The following is an 18,929-nucleotide window of genomic DNA, read 5'->3' on the forward strand; positions in this document are numbered from 1 at the left end:
ATTTAATTCCTTCGTCAATTTTTCTGTTAGTTAATATTGGTCAAACTATTATGTAGTCCTTCTATTCTAGTAAAATTAATTACTTGATCCTTATATTTTAGAAAAATATATTAATTAGTCTCTGTAATTTGACTCCGTTGACTATTTATTTCTATAATTATTTTTTTTATATTTAAATTACTCTAATCCTTTCTCCTATATTTCTCTCTTATCTTTCCTTTTTTTTTTTTTTCATGTTTTTACTCAGCTACACCCTTCTCTCTCTCATTTTCTTATCAGTAAATAAAAATGATATAAACTGTTTACACACAAAAATTAATCAATTTCTTTAAATTTTTAAATAATCAAAGAAAAACTATTTCTTAACAGAGAAAAAATATAAATAATGTCTAAAAAATTAGAAATTAAAAAAATATAAATTCAAATTTAGTTTTTACATAGTAAAATTTATATTCCTATCAAAAATATATTTTTTAAAATATTTTATTTTTAAATTACATGAATCAATTAATTAATTTTATTAAAATAAAAAAAATTAAATAATAATTTTTTAAAATACATGAATCGACGAATTAGTTTCTTTAAAATAAAAGGCCATATAGTAATTTGAATCGTATGAGTAATGAAAATTTAACGAAAAAATTAAATAATTTAATATAAATAAAATATAAAAATTAAATAATATATTTTTTAAAATATAAAAATTAAATAATTAATTTCATTAAAAATGTATAGGGTAAATAAAAATTTTTCCTTAATTAATAAATGGCTGGTAATGTTGAAAGTCATGATTCAGATTCAAATTTTGACAGCTGTATTTTTAAAATTTAAAAAAAGGAGGGTAAAAAATTAAATTAGAGGATTAAAATAAAAGTCTTCAACAAGGGGCAGGCCCATTAAGGCCCACCAAAAAATTGTCAATTAGCAGATTAAGAGGTACAATAATAATTGAGGAAATCATAGAGATAATCACTGGAACTTGTTTAACGTTAACCCCAGATTATTATCAACTCTGTGAGTTTTATCTCCTCTTCCTTCTGTTTGGCAGAGCGCAGATCTCATTCTCTCCACCTTCAACTACGTAGTTTATCTTCTGTTTGGCTCCTCACATCTGCATACTTTCTCTCGCTTTCATAAGGTACTGTTCTCCTTTCTGCTACTTGGGTTTCTTTGTTCTTCTTTTGATTAATTAATAAATTTGAGATGGAATTTTGGGTTTTGCTGGTAACGTTCCATTTTTTGTAGAAATTTATTTATTTATTTATTTGGTAATCAGTAGTTGTGATCGAAGGAGTAGATTGTTGGGTGTTGTAATTTAGGTTACAGTTCATAATTACAGTTTAAATTGGGCTTGAGTCGTTTAGGTTAAAGTATATAACGAATTGCAGTTTTAGGACGGGAGAAAGCTATTGTGGTCAGTCTTGAACAAATTAGATGTATAATCACAGCTGATGAGGTTATCCTGATGAGGATATTGAATAAAAGATTCATGACAAAGCCTAGATAGGGGGAAAAAAATCAACAACCATAGACATGCAGCACCTAAGTAACTCTAAACCATTTTGCCCATCTTGACCTAAAAAATTCATCATTACCTTGTATGAAATTTTCAATAAAGTAAACACCAAAACACAATTAGATAAACCTTTCAGATTTTTCAGGAGTTCCTTTCGCTTCCCATTCTATTCCTATTCCAATAGGATTATCAATCTACATAATTCATTTTATGATTACCAACGCCTGCATAAAAAAGAATCCAACTATTGCAAGCAACATCTTTAATCACAACAATTCCCATATATTTTATCAATGTTTATGTTGTATCTTTCTAAAAAAATAATGTTGATGTTGTAAATTTAATAAAATTTTAAAATTTTTAAAAAATATACTAAAAATAATTTTAAATTTTAATAGTTGAAATTTAAAAATATTTAGATACACTATTTTTTAATATGCTAAGTCAATTTTTGTAAATGAATTTAAAAACAAAGATAATAAAAGAGGTATCACATAGAATTTTTAAGCATACTTATTAATTTATGTGAAATGTTCTCATTAAACTTTTTTTAAGATTTGACTTTAATATATATATATATATATATATATATATATATATATTATTTTGAATTTAATTTTTTGACGTTCAATTAAAAAGTAATTCTAGATTATATAGGTGAAACATGAGAGTGTGGTCTTATCTCATTTAAAGAAATAAATTAATCAAAATACACATATAAAATATTAAGCCTAATGATTAAAAAGCCAAATCTTTTCATTTTTTAGAGATTTAATTCAATATTTTAAATTTGGTAAAATCAGCCACAATTTTAAAATTGAAATTAAATTTAAAGAGAGCGTGCCTACATTTTTTATTTTAAATGAGCAGGATCGCAGTAGGTCGAGTTTTTACAAGTATTCGATCTGATCGAACCCTAATCGGATGAGTTTAGATAGTATATAATTATATTTGGGATGAGTTTGGGTTTGAAATTTAATACCCGTTAAAGGTTCAAGTTTTATATGTTTAGTATCCATTATTGGAACTCGTTTGTATAAATATTTAATTAAATATAAAATATATTTTTTTATAATAATATTTATAAATTTTTATATATTTTATTTTATATAGAATAAAATTAAAATATTTTATTGAATTATTAAATTTTTAAAATATACATTATTAATAAAAATAATTTTTATAGACATTTTTAATTAAAATATATAAAATTAAATGGATTCAAGTTTTTTTAAGTAATAATAATTGGATTTAGGATAAGCTGGATTAGTTGATAATAAATTTTAATTCAGTTTGAAACGGATTCAAGTTTTGAGAATATTAATTAATTCGAGTTTGGGTATGATAATTTTTGTGGTATCCTATTGCCGTTCCTATACTCACATTACACATAATTAAAAAAAAAAAAAAAAACCCATTATTGACTATTTAATCAAAGGCTGTAAATTCAAACAAAAGAAACCATTATTTTGCAATACATCTCTTGTGAGCTCACTTGTTGCACTGCTGCTCTCGCTCTCAGAGTCTCTCTCTCTCTGCTTTGGCTTCCGCTCTCCAGATCTGATCCTCAAAATCGCTAAGGTATGTTTTCATACCCTTTTATTTCTCTTCTTCTACCTTAGATTTTGAGCGTTGTGCCAATTTCTTCTTCTTTCACAGTTACTGATTTGATATTTTCACTTCACATTATTTCCCCATTTTGCTTCATCTCACCACTTGAAGTGGCAGCTGTAACCTAAAAATGCAATTTCTTTTGTTAGATCTCTTGTTGCTCTATAATTTTGGATTCAGACGCTCCCCTCTTAGACGGTTTTTTATTTTATTTTATTTTTTTAAGTAATTCTTACATGGAGAGAATTAGGATGATATGGATTTTGGATAGTTTTCTATTTCATACAATGTATTGGAACTGAAATGAGTAGATCGATGCTGCTATTTTGCTGTGATTGTGGATTTAGGGAGTTTATTTAGGAATAGAAGATTTGAGATATGGTAAGCTTTGTCCTTCTTTATCTTTGGGCTTTTTATATTCTGCTGCTTTTGATTTTTTGTTGTTGAGCTTATGCTTTTGCATGTTTGTTTAGCTTCCCGTTTTGTCTACTCTTGTTGAATGCAATTTAGATTAAGCCTCAAAGTTAAGTTTTGGAGTGCATTTTATGAATTTTACTTGGAGGTGAGATTGGATCAGTTGTCATTCTCACATGCCCACTATGTTAGAATTGTGAAGTAGCAAGTGCACTCTAGTCTAGGATCAAGTTGCATATGCAACTTTCCAAAATTGTCTATTTGAATGCTGAATTCTTATAATTTTGGAACAAGAACGGGTTGTTCATCAAAAAAATAAATAAATAAAAGAAATGCATGTGCTGGACATGCTGCTTGCATTAGGTTTGTGGGTTTTCAGCATGTGCAGTCTGGAAAGCATATGTCTGCAATGAATGTGTTCTTGATGCATTCTGGAGAATATATATTTATTATTTTTTTTTAATTAAACTTAACTCAGGATTAATATGTGGGTTTTACTAACTTCAGGGATTAGTTGTAATTCACCCTTTAAAATTTAACTAAATATAATAGGATCCTAAATCCTTTTATTTTTTTTTTCTTCTCCTGTGCAACTCCGGGGTCTCTCTGTCCCCTTCGGCCTCCGCTTCCTTGTTCCCTTTTCTCAGAGTTGGAGAGAAGAGTGATGCCTTCAATGGTGCAAAATGGACCCAGAAACAATCCTCAAACCCAAAAGCCCCACTCTAACTTCCCCAATAAACCTCACAATCCCGATTCTCTGGCCAGGTAAAATTCTCCCTTTTTTTCAATTCTTTTCCAATTTTTTTTAGAATTAATGAGACTTTGAGTCAAATGCAGGAGAGAGAGGATTGAGAGGCAGAGAGAGTCTCTACCAATAGCATCAGGTCTTCTTCCACACCTATTTTATCATTCTATTCTTGTGTTTCACACTAAAATTTGTGCTGATTTTTGTTCATTAAACTTTTTTTTTTTTAGTTAAGGAACGACTAGTTGAGGAGGTTAAAACCCATGATATTTTGATCATTGTTGGTGAAACTGGAAGTGGAAAAACAACTCGTAAGATTGTTCTTTTCTGTTTGCTTAGTGGATTTTTTTTTTTAATTTAATTAATACTTTTTCGCTATTTTATTTGTAGAATTACCTCAGTTTTTATTCAGTGCTGGGTTCTGTCACGATGGAAAAGTTATTGGGATAACTCAACCCAGGCGTGTTGCAGCGGTCACCGTGGCAAAACGAGTGGCGGAGGAATGTGGGGTTGAATTGGGGCAAAAGGTTGGATATTCCATCAGGTTCGATGACAAAACTTCCAGCTCTACAAGGATTAAGTACATGACTGATGGATTGCTACTCAGGTAATAATCCATGTCTATTACCTCAAATATTGTTTTGCTGTGTTGAAATTTGAGTATTGTTTTTAACTATTAGAGTTTTGTAAAGAAGTTTTTTTTTTCTTTGATAAAATATATGGGAATTGTTGTGATTGAAGATGTTGCTTGCAATAGTTGGATTCTTTTTTATGCAGGCGTTGGTAATCATAGAATGAATTATGTAGATTGATAATCCTATTGGAATAGGAATAGAATTGGAAGCGAAAGGAACTCCGAAAAAATCTGAAAGGTTTATCTAATTGTATTTTAATGTTTACTTTATTGAAAATTTCATACAAGTTAATGATGAATTTTTGAGGTCAAGATGGGCAAAATGGTTTAGATTTACTTAGGTGCTGCATGTCTATGGTCGTTGGTTTTTTTTCCCCCTATCTAGGCTTTGTCATGAATCTTTTATTCAATATGAATTGATACAAGTCTTGATATACTTACAGGGAAGCATTGTTGGATCCTTACCTCTCTAGATATTCAGTCATCATTGTGGATGAAGCTCATGAGAGATCAGTCCACACTGACGTTTTGCTAGGATTGCTAAAAAGTGTGCAAAATGTGAGGTCAAACTTCATGAAGGACCATGATAATATGGATGACAAGAAGTCAAACAATAGGGCAATGAAGGGGACAGGAACTGGTACTCAATGTACTAGTTTTCTCAGGCAATGCCATGGTAGAAAATTCCCTCCATTAAAGCTAATCATAATGTCCGCCAGCTTGGATGCTCGTGTTTTCTCTGAGTACTTTGGTGGTGCCAGAGCTATTCATATTGAAGGGCGCCAACATCAAGTTGATATACTGTATACTCTTCATCCTGAGCCAGATTATCTTGATGCGACCTTGGTTACTATATTCCAGGTTATTATGATTTGCTCTTCTCTAGTTCTGTACTGCACCTGTGCTTAATCAAGCAATTTGAGTATCTTATTCCATTGCCAAAGTTTTTTTTCCTTTTTGTGTTTTCTTACTTGGTTTTTCATGTTCTTTGTTGTATTGCACATCACTCAATTGAGTTTCTCACTTTTATCACAAATAGGTTTAATGGAATTGACCTAAATCAATCTTTTCTTATTATTTTCTTTAGTTTGGTTTTTACCAAGTTAATCATCAAGTGCTTTAATTAGTACTTAGATTCATAAACCTTGTTTACAATTGTTTTCAAATTTATCATATGGCTTCTTATACTCCTTTTTTACAATGTTTTGTTAGATTCATTTGGAGGAGGCCCCTGGTGACATACTTGTATTTCTAACTGGGCAAGAAGAGATTGAATCTGTTGAAAGACTTGTGCAAGAACAACTTCATAAATTACCTGAAGCCAATCGAAAGTTGTTAATTGTCCCCATGTTTTCATCCCTTCCATCGGAGCAGCAGATGCGGGTTTTCATGCCAGCTTCAGCTGGGCATCGTAAGGTAGCTTAATAATGCATGTGAGTTAGCCTTTATTAGGTGTATGAATTAGGTGCCATTTGCTTTCGTTTGTGGTTTTTGATGTAATATTTAGATCAGGATTAAGTTTAGATGGTTTGGTCTGTGTTGATCTGTAACAATCCTTTTTTTTTTTTGTCCTTTAGGAATTAGAAAGATTTTTCAAGTTTGAATATTTTCAGTTGGACTATGGGCTCTCTTATTTCATTTTTATTTATTTTTTTAATTACTCCTCATTATCTCTTTTTTCTCCTCTTTTGTTATTCCCTTGTGCTATTCCTTAAGTCTCATAGGTTTAGTCCTGTAGAATTAATGTTATCTATATTTCATGTGAGGCACGAATTTTTCTTGAGGATTGTGGCGATTGTTTGTCATTTTCCCCTTATAGTTCGAATTTATTGATGTTAGGTTGTGCTTTGAATGATTTAGGTAATCAAATCATAAGCCTTGCATGTTTGTGCTATAACTATGTTTGGATCCACATTTCCTGCTGTGCTCCATCAGTGACTTTGATACAATAATTGGTTCTGCATGTATTTGTATATTTACCCTGCCATGATGGTGATGTTAATTTTTACTTGTATATTGCTTATTATGATCTTTGGAGAAGAAAAATGAAGTGTAAGAATTTCTGCAATCATGATTTGAATATAATGACTGCATACACTATACATCCATATATCCATCCCATCTATCTCTACTCTAGATGCACATGTAGAAAAAGATACATGGACAGACAGTACGTGGATTGTCATAGTTAATTTGTGATACAGTTTTTCTATCTTCTCTTGGTTGTCTACATTACTTTTAATACTCATTGTATATGTGATACACACTCTAAACCTTTAATTTATTTAATATTGTATAATCATAAAATGATTTTTATAGGTAATATTGGCCACAAATATTGCTGAGACTTCAGTGACGATACCTGGAATCAAATATGTTATAGACCCAGGATTTGTAAAAGCACGTTCCTATGATCCAGTCAAAGGAATGGAATCATTGATAATTGTTCCAACTTCAAAAGCTCAGGCTCTTCAAAGGAGGTATTCCTACTGAACTATGCCTTGGGAATGAAGGGAAAATTTTCTTTATATGAAAAGGTGAAAATAGTCTCTTAAATGTTTTTCAAGAACATTTGAGCAAGTTTTAATTGCTAGTGGATATTAAGTGTTGTGTTGTATTGGTGACTTTAGTTAACAAATGCATTTCATTGCTAATTGAACTTCCCTATGACAGGATTGGTTATAGAAATGTGCGATTTACGGCCATGATTGTTTTGAACTGTGAAAATTGTTAATGGTCTGTTTTAACTTTCTTCTTTGGTTTTTGGGTTTTTTATGATTGGATACATGTCTCTCTTCGCCCACTTTTTCTCTGTGAATTTAAGTGTCGGACGCACAAAATTATTTGAATAAGGTTGATTGAGAAATAAGGTAGTTTGCTTTTAACTATATAGTCCTCTTAGAAGCTTAATTGAAAAAAAAAATTGATGTTATCTCGTTGCTTCTTATTCTCTTCTTATAGAATATGTTGGTATGATAAAAAATCTTCTTGGTAATTGCTGAAACTTAAATTGTGCTTATGAACAAATTATTGGAAATAACTATTTAATTCTTATTGTAGTGGACGTGCAGGGCGTGAAGGACCTGGGAAGTGCTTTCGTCTCTATCCAGAGCGTGAATTTGAGAAACTTGAGGATTCAACAAGGCCAGAGATCAAGCGGTGCAACCTCTCAAATGTCATCTTGCAACTGAAGGCTCTAGGTGTTGATGATATCATTAGATTTGATTTCATGGAAAAGCCATCTAGGTAATTTTGGATGCTTTTTCATATCTCCAACTATCCTTTTCTAGAATCCTTTTTTTTTTTTTGGTGTGGCCCAAGATCAAGTTACCTCTTCATTTATGTTAAAGAAAAATGTTAAAATATCATTACTATTTGGTTTGCATATGTGGTAATCTACCTAGTAATTTTTGCAGTGTTAGCATTTTTGCACTATTGGTACTGAATGTATCCTCTAATCTGTAGAAGAAGTATGTTATTTCCTAAGTTCATTATGCACTTGAACAGGGCAGCTATCATCAAATCGTTGGAGCATTTGTTTCTGCTTGGTGCTTTGACAGATGACTGTAAGTTGTCAGAGCCTATTGGGCATCAAATGGCTCGGCTTCCCTTAGATCCTATTTATTCCAAAGCGCTCATCCTAGCTAGTCAGTTCAACTGCTTGGAAGAAATGCTAATAACAGTTGCGATGCTCTCTGGGGAATCTATTTTTTATGCCCCTCGCGAGAAGAAGGATGAGGTATGCATGAACAGATTTTCCTGTTATATTGTTGGGACGACAAAAGCTTCAAAATTTTGTATGCATTTGTACAAATGAAGTTATACTGTGCAATATGAAAAACTGAGCAAATAGATTTGACAAATGTAAGCAAAAATAGTCAGGAAATGGTGGTAATATATCGTGGATGGATTCTATGAAAAACTGGAAATGCTAGGTTTTCGTCTATGATGGAAACATGGGTCTCCATAGTTTTTAATTCTTGGAAGTTTGGATCTTAAATGGCCTTTTTCGGAAGGTTGGAAGGCTGGGGAAGGAAAGTGGGCTGGGAAATTATGTTTTCCCTTGCTTGGGCTAGTGAAATAGGAGAGAATGGTTTTTGAATAGTGAATTATTCACCTGGACCAAGTAAATTCTCTCTATCCAACTAGTGATATTTGTTAATGTCAATCATACTTGGTGTCTAACTATATATTAAGAGGTCTTTTGCAGCTGCAAAATCCTTTTTACCATTATTTATGGGATTCATTTGGACTTATATATTGCAATTGTTGTGCTATCACCATCATCTTACCCACCTTCATTATACGTTCAGTTAAGCATTACTATTTTGTATTCTTGTTGACCAGGCGATAACTGCAATGAAGTGCTTTGCAAGTCCAGATGGAGACCATCTCACTTTAGTTAATGTATATCGGGCAGTAGATAGACTTTTGGAGAAAAGAAATATGGAAGTTGGTAATAAAAAGAATCTCCATGGAAAAAATGAAAAATTTCTGAGAAAATGGTGCAAAGAAAATTTTATTAATAGTCGATCCCTGAGGCATGCTTGTGACATTCACAGGTTGGCTATTTACTCTCCTTTTTCTCTTTCTTTTTCCTCGTAGTTTATTCTCTTTTTACTTATATGTTTCACATTGTAAGTGTTTGAGAACATGGCTTCTGCAATTAAAAGGATCCTCTAAAGTTGAACTTCTGTAATTCCTGTACTTGGTGTTCTTGAATTTAAATGGTCCTTTTCATTTGCAGTCAAATTCGAGGGCATGTTGAACAAATGGGTCTTCGTATTTCGTCCTGCGGAGATGACCTGGTTCAATTCCGCAGATGCCTTGCTGCTTCATTTTTCCTTAATGCAGCTTTGAAGCAGCCTGAGGGAACATACAGGTATTGAATATGCATTGATATAACATCTAAAATTCATGTGGCTGATCCTTCAATATTTATTACCTGTTTATACCCTTTATTAGGATTTGTAACTCGTCACTCATTATATCCAACCATCTGTTGTTATCCTCCTATTTTACTTAGAAACCTCTCACAGTTGCTGAACTAAATGGCAGGGCTTTGGCAAGTGGACAGGTAGTGCAGATTCACCCTTCTTCTGTACTATTCCAGTCAAAGGCAGAATGCATAATTTTCAATGAACTAGTCCAAACCACTAACAAGTATATCCGCAACATAACTAGAATCGATTATTTATGGTTGACTGAGCTTGCTCCACACTATTATGCCATGCGGAGTTAAAAATTTCTGGTATGAATTCTCATATCTAATATATTAATTTGATTATTTCAATTATATGGTCATTTGCTTGAATGCTTTTCTTGAACTTATTAATCCTTGGTTGAAACTCTCTTCTGGATAATTTAAATCAAATACTGTGAATTGTCAATCCGGTAGCTAAATTGTGGGCTGATTCCTCATTTTTTACTCTGCAGCTGGAAATAGCAAGCAAGGAAGATCTTTGTTTCTTACTATTGAGGGTGATGATTGATAATGTACTATTTTTACTTTTAATAGCTAATTTAACCAATATTTTTACTGAACGCTTTATTTTAAATTACTATATAAATAACTAATCACCAATCATTAATATTTAATAGCTAGAATTAGTAAAATAATTGACAGCTATAAAATAGTTAACAAACTATTAAAACAGCTAATATTATCAAACATTGCTTAAATTTCTAAATATGAAAATTAAAAAAAAATAATTAAATTAAATTCTTATAAAATTCTAATTTCTAATCAGGGGAAAATGACATACCCAGCATATCATTAGATGTTTGCAGCTATTATCCAGAACATGAAGATAGAACACAAATTCAACAAAGCAAAATCAAGAACCTGCTTAAGAATATTTTTCATGTAGAAATTAATTGAAATTACAGCACCGCAATCAGTCAAAATGCGAGAAGCTTTTGGTTTGACTTTTTTGTGCCATACAATTTTGAAAGCATTCTACCGACTTCAAATGGAAAGCACAAGCCATAGAAGGCAAATTCCTACAAACCCAAAGAAAGATTGGAAAAATGTTAGAGAAACACAAATGCATAGAAGTTGGGTAAAAAAAAAAAATTTATTATTTAATCTTCTATTTTAATGAAACTAAATATTTTATTTTTCTATTTTAAAAATATATTAGTTAGCTTATATAGTTTTATTTTATCTACTTTTTAGTCTCTTGATTCAATTTAAATTAAGTTTTATGTTAATCAATATATTCAAATGAAAGAGAAATTATCGTTATAAGAACTATATGATTGTGTTTTTTAAATTATAGAGATTGAATGAAGTTTAAATTAACGTTTAAAATAATCAAAGGAATTAAAAAGTAAATTAAAATAAAATATGAGAATTAATTAATATAATTTTTAAAATAAAAAAAATAAATAATAATTTTACTAAAACAAAAAGAACGGTTAAGAAAACTGCTTATTAACGCAAGACTTCATGCATGCAATTTTTTCAGAAGAGTTCTGAATATATGATTTGTTCAACTGTTTAAAGATGCAATAACATGGTGGAAGAACGATTTATACATATGAATGGCATGTTTTTGCAACTGAGTCAAAACTTATTCAAAGATTGATTTTTGACAAGGAAAATTCTGTGCAATATTTCAAGACATTATAAATTATGAATTAGAGAAATAGCTATAGGCTCCACAACTTAGGTTTTGTCATCAAAGGAGGCCTATGGAATTTTCTGTCATCATCTGGAAATCAGCACTCAATTTATTTTTTTATTATTTCCTAATAGATTTGCTATTAGTAGCACACTAGTAGGGCAATACACACGCATGTACATGTACCACCAACACAACAGGATTCCATACAACTGTTAAAGATTTTTTTTTGTTTTTCTTTAATTATTTTTTCTTTGACCAGTTTAACACCCTCAGGCTAGGCGCTATAGTGTGTGTCCCTGATATAATTGAGGGAAAAGGAAAGGGCCAAGAGGGCATTGGAAAGCACTACAGTAGCCAATGACAAAAATCTCAAGTATGAGAAGACTTTTGTTGCAAAAAGTAATCAGCATAAAAAGTAGAGTTTGACAAAAGTTAAGGCATCCCACCTGCAAGACTGAACTTGGTTTGAACTTTTGATCCCCATGTCCCGCTCCAGGCAAGCCCTATTCAATCAAGGCCATAATTCAGATACACAAATTCAAGCTGAGAAAAAAATAAATGAAGAACAGCCCACAAGCCCTGCTGGACCAGTTTAATGATTGAACATAAAAAGAAATGGCGTGAACAGTGAACTAACCTTGAGCAAAGCAACTGGTGGTTGTATTCTTCCCATTCCGGCATATACAGGCAAATGACTGATCAAAACCTGCAAAGCCACACAAGCCCCCACTAGATTCACAATCCTTGCAGATATTACTATAATATGAACCATTATATTGTAGAGATATCCCAAAATTCCATTTCATCGGATCTCCCTCATTGCCCCCAAAACTGTATACTGATGTATATGAAGAGCATTGGAGTTTGGGAAGATCCAATGTGTAGCCTGCAAGTTGAATAGGTGACTCATAAACACAGCATGTAGATATCGGTGCATTCTGTGGCAACCCAATTCCTGAGACTCCCTTACAAGAATATAATCCTCTACAAACACGAGAACCTGACCCTGTGTCGCACAAATCTTCTTTTGGGTCAAATACAGGAGAAGTGGTAGAGCATCCTAGCAAAACAAAGATATTATCTCCTGTTAAAGTGAATGGACTAGCCCGATCCAAGCTAAAGCTTCCTGAGTCCTGCATTGAACTGCAAGTTGACATGAGAGGGTCTGTGACAATCAAAGTGTTGCTTGGGTAATCAATTGAGGAGATGGTGTAAATGCCAGTGCCCGTAGAAAATTCCAGAGTGCCTGAGTTGCATCTCACGTATCTAGCAAAGTCAGGGTGTCCACATCCAAATCCAGTGCCAAAAGGGAACTTCACAGGTATTGTGCCGCAAGTATCAAGACAGGTACCATTTAGTGGGATAGTATGGACAGCAGTAGAGATGGAGAAAATTACAGGGAGGATTAGGAAGATGGGAATGTACAAGGACATAAATGCATTTGAGGCAGACACCATTTGTGAACCGTTGGAAGAGTTGTGAAATTATTGAACTTGAAATACAGAGCAAACTAAACTAGAGAGTGTTGTTTAAGTAGTTGATATTTAAAAAGAATAGAAAGTGCTATTTTCGGTGGAAGTGATTACTTTCAACATTCTCTCTCCTTTTTTTCTCCAAAAAGAGAACCCATTCTTCAAGACTTCAAGTGGCTTCTAGCTATAAAGCAATACACATTTCTAATTGTGGACCCATGAAATAGTAAATGAAAGAAGGCAAACTTGTAAAAGTGAAAAGTGTAACTAGCAACCATCAACTATGAATCCTTTTTTTGCCATTCAATTCTATTTGAAACAATTCTGCATAAATATTCAACCATCATCTAGCATGGGTTAAAAAATATAACACTTTATTAATAGAAAAGCAATATTTTTACTGCCCAGCCAGACAGCCTAGGGCCAGAATATCTATTTTTCTTTTCATGCGATGTACAAAACAACAGCAGTTCACACTGATCAAAAGAATTTGAGCAACTACTTCAACAACAATTGTACATAGTAGAGCAAAATACAGATTTAATGCTACAGCAACAAAATGCTACCTGAAAAAAAAATTCCAAGGTTTATCTCACTGTCTCTCCAATTGAGATTCAACAGCTCGAGAGAACTCCCAAACGGCCAGAAGAAAATTAATTTTCTACAAGTGATTACTTCATCTGATTCCTCCATCATTAGTGGATTTAGCTTTATTGTATTGACATATCATCATTAAATTCCTCAAGTCATAACATAAAAGGTATCATACCTAATTGAAATAGTCAGACCCCCATCTTACTGTGAAGACATTCAACAAAATCAGCATAATAACCAGCGGCCAAACAAAGCTAAAAATCACCAAGAACTTGTCTATTCAGATGATCCAATAATTGAATAAGAGCTTCAATTTGACAAAGCTTCTTTCATGACACCAAACGCTACCAATGTTCATAGTGCGAACCTTGTTTTTTGTTAACAAGGTTATTAAGACTAGCAAATTTTTAGAAGAGTACTCAGTCCCCCAGAGCAATGCACATCTTCAATTCATTTATTCATTCAAACAGCTCAATTTCAGAAATGCACTTATTCTCCATAAACCTTCATTTCTGCTTTGAAAGTTTGTACAAAATCCACTCTGCTAAAAGGATCCTTGAAGCTGATCCCAACAGGTTTAGAATTGAGACTTGGTTAACTCAGCTCATTATATTCAAACATTTAAACAAACTTAATAGAAAGCAGGCACTTGCAATATGATTATAAGCAGCACAGCCTGAGTGGTAAGCGAAAGGCTTAAGCAATACCGAAGCACAGCCACAGGCACACTTGATGTTCATGCATTTAGACCAGCCCAATTCTTGAAGGCGATGAGCGCTTCCATTTTCCGGAAACTCCTTTTTCTCAACTTTGACATCTTGAGCTTCTTATGTGTCTCCATGAATGCTTGCTTGTACTTCCACTTATCCACAAAAATCTTCATTTCTTGAGATTTTTCCACTACTTGCATCACTGCATCGAAGAAACCCCCTTTAACCAAAGCATACAAGAACGCATCAACCAAATTTTGATCAAATTTAATTCCTTTCTCCTTATCATTTGAAACCTTTCGCTTAACCTCATTCCAAAGCATCAAAACACTGAAATATTTCTCAGCAGTCACATACCCATTAATTAAGGACAAATATGTTTGGTCATTTGGTTCAAACTGCAAAAATATCATTCTTCTAAAAGTTCGCTTTGCATCTTCTAGCCTCCCAGCTTTACAGAAGGCATGAATAATCGAGTTCCAGTCATGAGTTTTCACCTCAACTCGAGGGTCCTCAACAACTTCATCCAAAAATGCAGCCATTAACTCAGGTCGATGGCTCTCCATCAATCCTGTCATTATGGTTAAATAGCTCCCCTTCAAGTCAGGTATTCTTGCCTCTCTCATGTCCCTAAACAAAGTAAAAGCTGACTGAAAATCCTGGCTGGTCATGGATGCTTCAATCAGAGCATCATAGCTTCCTTCATCTAACTGAAGCCCCGAGTTGCTAATCTCCATAACCAGTTGAGTAGCTTCAGCTGTCCTGTTCTCTTTGCAATATGCCTTCAAGATTGGCACATAGACCCCAAGACCAACTGAACCACCTTGAGCATTCATTTCATCAAGAATGCTATGTGCCTTATCAGATAATCCAAGATTAACACAAGCATTAATTATACCAAATCCAAATGATTTATCAATCACAATAGTTGCTGGCTCCATTTTTTGAGCTTCAATGATCAAATGCGCTAAATCCTTGAGACTTCCATCTTTAAGAAACCCCTTTATCACTTCACAATAAGTTTCCTCACTGAAATCTAAATTCTCCACATCTTCTTCCCTCAAGATATATAGAACAGTTGTTGAAACGGAATCCAAATTCCCAGACTTTACATAGCCAATAATCAAATTACTATAAAACAACCTTTTGTTGGAAAAACAAAACCCATCCATTAAACCCTTTAACTCGTTTATCTTATCTTTAAGTCCTTTCAATGCATACAAGTAACCAAGAAACCCAAAACTCCATTCATCAGGCCTAATAACCAAAACAGACATTGTCTCAATCACATTTTCAGCATCAGTAACAGACTCAAGTTTGCGACAACAACACTCTAAAGCCACATTACAAGCAACCAAGTCAGGTTTCATAAAATCCAACTTCTCATCAATGGCAATCCTACAACTCTCTTCAAAAACCCTTAAAAACGCAACGAATTGACCACTCTTCCTACTAATTTCAACAAGCAAACCACCCCACAATCCAAAAGGCACGAAATACCTGTTCTTAAACATACACTTGACTAAAGCAAAAGCAGGAGCAGCAGTGTTGGCACATTTCATCGAACGAAGAACCATTTGGACCGTTTCAAAATCTAACAGCTCCGGGTTCTTCTCCATGACATAGACAACAGCAGCAAACGCCCTTTTGAGATTGAGGGTGTCACCAGGAGAGGAGAGATGAGTGATTAGGGAGTTAGTGAGAGGTTTGGAAGGGAAAGCAGAATTAGCGGTGAGAGACTTGAAGGATTTCCAAGCCACATCAGTGTCGCCGGTGAGGACAGACTTATGGATGGTGGATTCCAGGGTGTTTATGCAGTCTAGGGATAAAGTGCGTGGCGTTGGTATTGGTGGGTCAGGAAAGGTACCGGTAGGGACTGTGCTTGCCGCTGGAGATTTTTTCAGTGCAAAGACGGAGGGTTGCAAGAAGGAGTATAAGGTAGGATTCTCAGAGGTAGAGGAGAAGAAACGTCTCTGTGGAAAGAAGGCGACAGCTCTTCTCCGCATTCTGTGATCAATGGTTTGCAGATTCGAAGTCTCTGCGATTCTCAGCAGCAGGGTTTTGAAGGTTATACTTTGTAATTATTGCATATATAATATTAAATATTATAATCATTTAATTATTTTTATGAATAAAAATATTTATTAATTTCAATTTTTTTTTAGAAGATTTTTCTAAAGAAGACTTAAAAATTATTATATTTTTAATTAGTGATATTTTTATCAAAATATATTATAATTATTCTAATTATTAAATTAAATATAATAAAAATAAAATAATATATATGTTTAAAAAAGTATGAATAGTTGAATTTATTGTTCAAAAGTTAAAATGATAAATTAATATTGTATGTGATTTTGCTCATGATATTAAATTATTTTAAATTTTATATATTTTAGTTGAACGAATTTAATAATAATAATAATAATAATAATAATAATAATAATCTAACATTAATTAGTATAATAAAAATTTTATATTATAATAACTTATTTATTTAATCTTTTACAATAAATTATTTTTTAAAATATTATGTTACACATTATATGTATCTGTAATTTAATTTTTTATATATAAATTTTTAGTTTTTTAATAATATATTAATTTTTAATAATTAATTAAATCTATTTATTTATTATTAAATTTGATTTATATTTTTAAAATCTTTTATCCGTTTAGTTTTAAATATATTATACTATATATATCTTTTTAAAATATCCTATTTGGTTCTATTATTTATATAGATTATGATTTATTTGATTCTACTTTTTACATATATTTATATAGTAATTTAAGATTAAACGATCATTTTGTACTATTATTAGCAACACATATATTATATTACTTGTATTATATGTTTTATATACTCATTGTATTCGTAATTTAATATTTTTATATATTATTTTTTATTTATTTTTTATATAATATATAATTATTATAATATATTAATTATTATAATACTATAATAAATTTTTTATTTTTTATGATATTTATATAATATATAACTTATTATTTTTAGATTAAATTAATAAAAATGAAAATATATTAATGAAAATAAGAAATTGTAGAGATAAAATTTATAATAAAAAATTTATTATTATAATATAATTTTATAATTATAAGTGATTTATAAATATATAAATTTAGCTATTTGTTATTTTATTAGTTTATAAATGTTGAGTTTACTAAGACTAATTAATTTTTACTATTTTATAACTTTTATAAAACATATATAATTAACATAAAAAATCTAAACTTTTTTCAATACTGTTTAAGAGTTTATACACATAATAATAAATTAAATTTAATTTAATATAATTTCACATAATGCTATTTTCTTATTTCTAATTATTTTTAATTTAATTTTTAATTATTTAACAAAATTAATTATACATATCTATGCTAATAAGTATCAATATTATTAATTTTTATTTGATATACATTATTTTTATATAACTTTGTTTTTTTTATAATATGGAGAAAATTTTTTAAAATAATATTGAAAAATATATTAATACTAATAAATTATTTATAAATAATAAATTAATAACTAAAATATTCTTTTTGTGTAAAAAAATAAAAAAAAACAATGCTAATAGGATAAAATACACTAATATTAATATATTATTAATAATTGAAATGATTATAATAAAAAATATATAGACAATTATTTAGTGTACAGTAAAATATTTTATCAAATTAACTTATAATATATTTTTAAATTAAATTTTTTATAATTATTTTTTTAAGAGTAAACTTTAAATTTTAATAAAAGAAGTTGTTGAATCAAAATAAATAAAAATTCTATTAAATGATGCAATAGTTATATTCATACAAAAATTATAACTTTTTTATCAAATTATTAATTTATATTTATATTTAAATATAAATTTATTAAATTAAAATAATAATTCTATATTCAAATGATGCTTTTTAATTCTTTTTTTCTGTATTCAATATTTACTAAGTTAGGATAATATTATAGTATTAAAAAACTAATATATATATATATATATATATATATATATATATATATATATATATATATATATATATATATATATATATGCATTAATATTTTTAAACTTTTAATAATACATCATTTTAAAATTAAAATTAAATTAAATATTAAAAAATATAATTATAAATATTATAAATAATAACGAATAATTTGATCAAAACTAATGTTTCCCTTTCACATATTTATATATTATATAGATTATGTATTAATATATTATACTAATTAATTTGTTGTAATTTACTAAATAAGAGATTTGTTCCCAATAATGCACAAATAAATATCATATAATAAAAAATATTTTATAAATAAAATTTAAAAAGCAATAAAATATATTATAAACTAAATTAAATTACGCTAGAAATTCTATTATTATTTGATTTCATACGAAATCTAATTACTTTATTACAGAAAATATAATAATTTTATATAAATTTATAATTTATCTTATAAAATTTTTGTAAAATATTATTTTTTTCATAAAATAATTAATTATGAAAATTTTATTAACTTAATGAAAAAAATTTCTTAATTGTAAAAAACACAAATAAAAATTTTAAAAAAAAATTAAGGGATGAATTATATA

At 30.2% G+C, this 18,929-nt stretch overlaps 3 protein-coding genes across 8 annotated transcripts; 1 reads left to right on the forward strand and 2 right to left on the reverse strand.

Moving 5' to 3' along the window:
- Positions 1–985: 985 nt before the first annotated feature.
- Positions 986–13,127, forward strand: LOC110645962 (pre-mRNA-splicing factor ATP-dependent RNA helicase DEAH10). 6 transcript variants are annotated; one of them, XM_021799240.2, is made up of 14 exons: positions 3,039–3,097; positions 4,189–4,306; positions 4,379–4,425; positions 4,517–4,597; positions 4,677–4,893; positions 5,364–5,781; positions 6,133–6,336; positions 7,240–7,400; positions 7,981–8,166; positions 8,428–8,659; positions 9,268–9,482; positions 9,668–9,802; positions 9,979–10,171; positions 11,809–13,127. In XM_021799240.2, the coding sequence occupies exons 2-13, from the start codon at positions 4,206–4,208 to the stop codon at positions 10,160–10,162; spliced, it is 2,181 nt and encodes a 726-aa protein (XP_021654932.2). In that variant the 5' UTR covers positions 3,039–3,097; positions 4,189–4,205; the 3' UTR covers positions 10,163–10,171; positions 11,809–13,127. The 6 variants fall into 6 exon arrangements, with proteins under 6 accessions (XP_058009963.1, XP_021654932.2, XP_021654933.2 ...); XM_021799241.2 differs by having other exon boundaries at positions 11,823–13,127; XM_021799238.2 differs by lacking the exon at positions 11,809–13,127 and adding an exon at positions 10,357–10,518.
- Positions 10,630–16,402, reverse strand: LOC110645964 (pentatricopeptide repeat-containing protein At1g69290). Its single transcript, XM_021799245.2, has 3 exons — positions 12,187–16,402; positions 11,996–12,052; positions 10,630–10,923 (listed from the first exon to the last, which is right to left on the reverse strand). The coding sequence occupies exon 1, from the start codon at positions 16,329–16,331 to the stop codon at positions 14,352–14,354; it is 1,980 nt and encodes a 659-aa protein (XP_021654937.2). The 5' UTR covers positions 16,332–16,402; the 3' UTR covers positions 10,630–10,923; positions 11,996–12,052; positions 12,187–14,351.
- Positions 11,982–13,006, reverse strand: LOC110645961 (uncharacterized). Its single transcript, XM_021799237.2, has 2 exons — positions 12,187–13,006; positions 11,982–12,052 (listed from the first exon to the last, which is right to left on the reverse strand). The coding sequence occupies exons 1-2, from the start codon at positions 13,004–13,006 to the stop codon at positions 11,982–11,984; spliced, it is 891 nt and encodes a 296-aa protein (XP_021654929.2).
- Positions 16,403–18,929: the final 2,527 nt, after the last annotated feature.

The sequence above is a fragment of the Hevea brasiliensis genome, chromosome 9, assembly GCF_030052815.1.
Source record: "Hevea brasiliensis isolate MT/VB/25A 57/8 chromosome 9, ASM3005281v1, whole genome shotgun sequence".
Classification (NCBI taxonomy): domain Eukaryota; kingdom Viridiplantae; phylum Streptophyta; class Magnoliopsida; order Malpighiales; family Euphorbiaceae; genus Hevea; species Hevea brasiliensis.